This window comes from Neophocaena asiaeorientalis, unplaced genomic scaffold (assembly GCF_003031525.2).
Source record: "Neophocaena asiaeorientalis asiaeorientalis breed wild unplaced genomic scaffold, Neophocaena_asiaeorientalis_V1.1 scaffold44, whole genome shotgun sequence".
NCBI lineage: Eukaryota > Metazoa > Chordata > Mammalia > Artiodactyla > Phocoenidae > Neophocaena > Neophocaena asiaeorientalis.
Window position 1 is genome coordinate 1,082,733 of NW_020173678.1, and position 3,182 is coordinate 1,085,914.

At 62.8% G+C, this 3,182-nt stretch overlaps 1 protein-coding gene across 3 annotated transcripts in view; it reads right to left on the bottom strand.

The window, feature by feature from the left end:
• Window positions 1–384: 384 nt before the first annotated feature.
• Window positions 385–3,182, bottom strand: part of TMEM9 (transmembrane protein 9) — a 14,502-nt gene continuing 11,704 nt past the window's right edge. For all 3 annotated transcript variants that reach the window (XM_024749629.1, XM_024749627.1, XM_024749628.1), the window contains one exon: window positions 385–2,477. In XM_024749629.1, coding sequence (XP_024605397.1) covers window positions 2,331–2,477 — 147 coding nt within the window. In that variant the 3' untranslated portion in view covers window positions 385–2,330. The remainder of the gene's footprint in view (window positions 2,478–3,182) is intronic.

Sequence of the window (3,182 nt, forward strand, 5' to 3'; positions counted from 1 at the left end):
GGGGGGATCCCAGGAGCGGGGACGGCCCCTCGCTCCCCGTTCCCCGCACGTGTCGCTTGACCAATTCCGAGGCTCGGTCCCCAGGGCCAAACCCAACAAGTTCTTCCCAGGTGGGAACAAACCCTTGCAGAAGTGTGGCTGTCTGATGGGAGACAAACAGGACTTCTGAACACAACGCAAGAACTTATTTCTCAGATGAGGCGGGGAACAGCTCCTTCTGGCCTCTGCTGAGCTGGCTGCAGGGACCCTGCTCCAAGGTCACTCATAGGAAGGCACCGAGGCACACCTGGGAGTAGTTGTCCGAAACCAGTGTGTGTGCGAAGTCAAAGCACATTGAGAGGCTGGGTTACTGGCCGAGTCCTTAAGACACCGAAGAATCATTCCTAACCTTTTACATTAATTTATTTTCACATACTGGGCTTATTCACAGATAACAGCAGCTACCTGCTACAGACCAAATCCTGAAGACTACCCGACAGGTCAGATCACCTGCAGGACTCAACCACGACGCAGAGAAACAACAGTACTCGAGGTCTCCCCTGGGCAGTGTGGTTTAGAGGAGTACCTGGCAATTGGAGACACCAAGTTCTGGACTGGTGATTGGTAAGCTGACACACCCATCTACCCACTGTCGGAAAGCATCCCCATCGTGGAAGAACTCGCGGCCCACCGAGGCCTCTGAAGCAGCGGGTGGCCTGGCCGGCACCGAGTGTACGCTGGGCAAACTAGGGCGGAGGCGCAGCCGGCACTGTGTCCTCTGCACGGCCACCTGCAGCCCACGTACCTCCCGCTGGCCCAGGACCCGTCAACCCCGCCCCTCCACCGTGTCCCTCGCTCACTTCCACTGCCAACCCCGAGTCTCTGCTCCTCTGGAGCCCCGTCTAGACATCACCCCGCCCCTGCCCTTCGGTTCCTGTACATGGCTCTGAACTCGGACACATCTTTGCAAACTGAAATGCCCACCCCACCAAGACCCTGGCTCAGGGCTCCACACGGAGCCTTCTCGACGCGTTGACTTGGACAAACCCCGCGGGAAGAAATTCAATCAGATCCAGCCGGGCCGCCAAGCCCGTTTCTGCCTGGGTCCTGGACGCACCCCTGCCACACTTCCGGGACGGACGGATGGATGTGACTCAGCCCTGGCGGCCCCTGGAAGCTTCTCCTCTCAGCACCCTTTCCCTGGCTGCCCCCGCCCCTGGGTACCTGCTGGTTTTCATTTGGGGAAACATACGGGCTTTTCAGTGAGCGCCACGTACCGTATCTGTAAGATACTGCCGTCAGACACTGTTCAGAGGTTCAGGGGGCTCTCCCACAAAGGTGAAACACAAATGAACTCAGGGTAGTTCCTAAGGGCCAGTTCACCCACTGCCCCCTGCAGGGAATGGAGCCTGAAAGGAGCAGCGACCCCGCCCAGGCCCCCCGTGGGCTCCGTCCGCCACAGCCACCTGGACTGTGCGGGCCCCGCCTCCCTGCCTGGACCCCTCAAGGACACTGCTCCTGTCCCCTCTCTGGGTCCACTTGTGAAACACTCGTAGTCCTTGAAGTCTCCTGAGATCCACAGAGTGAGACAAGACAATTTCAGGAGGCTTCCTTGATTTACAAGTAATAGAAGGATGACATTCCTCTCCATGCACTGGTACAATGAAATTCAGGGACAAGTGTCAGTCTGACGATAGGAGCCCAGGTGCTCAGAGCCACCGCTCGGCCTCGGGGTCCTGTGGTCCCACCAATGGCTCAGCAATTGCAGACCGGGGCGGGAGGGGGCGGGGGGCACCGCCTGGCTTCCGAAGTGGGAGCGGGGGCCAGGAGGCAGAGCGAGCAGGGTCCTTGGTTCTGCCTGCACTGATGGGAGAAGAGGAAGGGGGAGAGAAGCCGGAACAGCGTCCAGGTGTGCCCTGAGGACGACGGCCGCGCTGGGGCATCAGCCATCCCAGCAGAGCCGTCCCGAGGGCTGGAGTGAGGCCGGGCCAGGGCTGACGAGTCGGGCCGGGAGGAAGCCGGCCGTGCCTTCCTGTCCCACACTCAGCTCCTGATGACCGAGCTCCAAAGGTCTGGAGCCGGGAGGGCGGCGAGGAGGGAGCAAGGTGACAGGGTCGCTCCAGTCCCGAGGCCCCCAGCCCTCCCCACCGAAGACCACCTGCGCAGGCAAACCGAGACCATGGGTCCAGCGCTCTTCCTAGATCATGCAGCTAAGCACGTCAGAACAGAGGGAGAAGGAAAAACGCCCCGGGCTTTAAGGGGAGACCCCGAGGGCAGCACTGAGTGGGGAGAGTGGCCAGCTCCGTGCGGCCTCCGGCCCTGCCCTGACCGTGGCCCGGCGGCACCGCTGCCTAGCTGAGCATCTTGTGCCGATCGAAGACCGTCTTCCGCTGTTCCTGCACCTGCAGCTTCCACCGCTGCTGCGCTCCCTCCACGCGCTCCAGGACTGTGTTCGCCCGGGGCCCGGAGAAGGTGGCGGCCGCCACAGAGCGCGCGTCCTGTTGCGGGAAGAAGAAGAGGCTTGGCACCGCGAGCCGGGGGGTCTCAAACGCCTGACATGGAAAACAGTACCAGGAGAGCGACCCCAAAGGCCTCCCTGAGGGCCCATCCAGCACAGGGCGCCCGCGGCTGCGGGATGGGCGGGGGCTGGGAAGCGGGGGCTCTGGTCAGGCCTGGCCGCGCCCCAGACTCACTCCTGACCCTCGAGAGGAGCGCGGAGGGTCAGCAGAGAGGACGCGATGACCCTGTCGTTCGAGGAGAGGCACCACGCGCCCCCACGGCTGGTGGCGCACTGCAGAACCCCTCGGCCCTGCCGGCCACGGCCAGGACAGCGGGGAGACCCCCAGGACATGCTCTGCCGGGCCTGGGACACCAGCTCACTCCCCGAAGGACAGTGTCTGCAAGGTGGAGCTGGGAGCTCGCCCTTTGTGCCCATTCCAGAGCCAGAGCTGCTCCGGCCGCCCTCCCCGCTCTGCCCCACCCCGTCCCCCGCCCCCTCCCCCAAAAAATTACCACTTCTCTGCCTCTGAAGCTCCAGAGCCCATGCATTTCCTGCAGGACCTGAACCTGATCTCTGGGGGGAACTGGAGCCAAGGGCCAGGCCCACAGCCCAGGGGATTTCCTCCCCAGCTCTCCCTTGCCTCTCATCTCCTGCCACACATCTCTTAAGGGATTAGCACACCTCTCTAAGCCCAGGGCCGCCC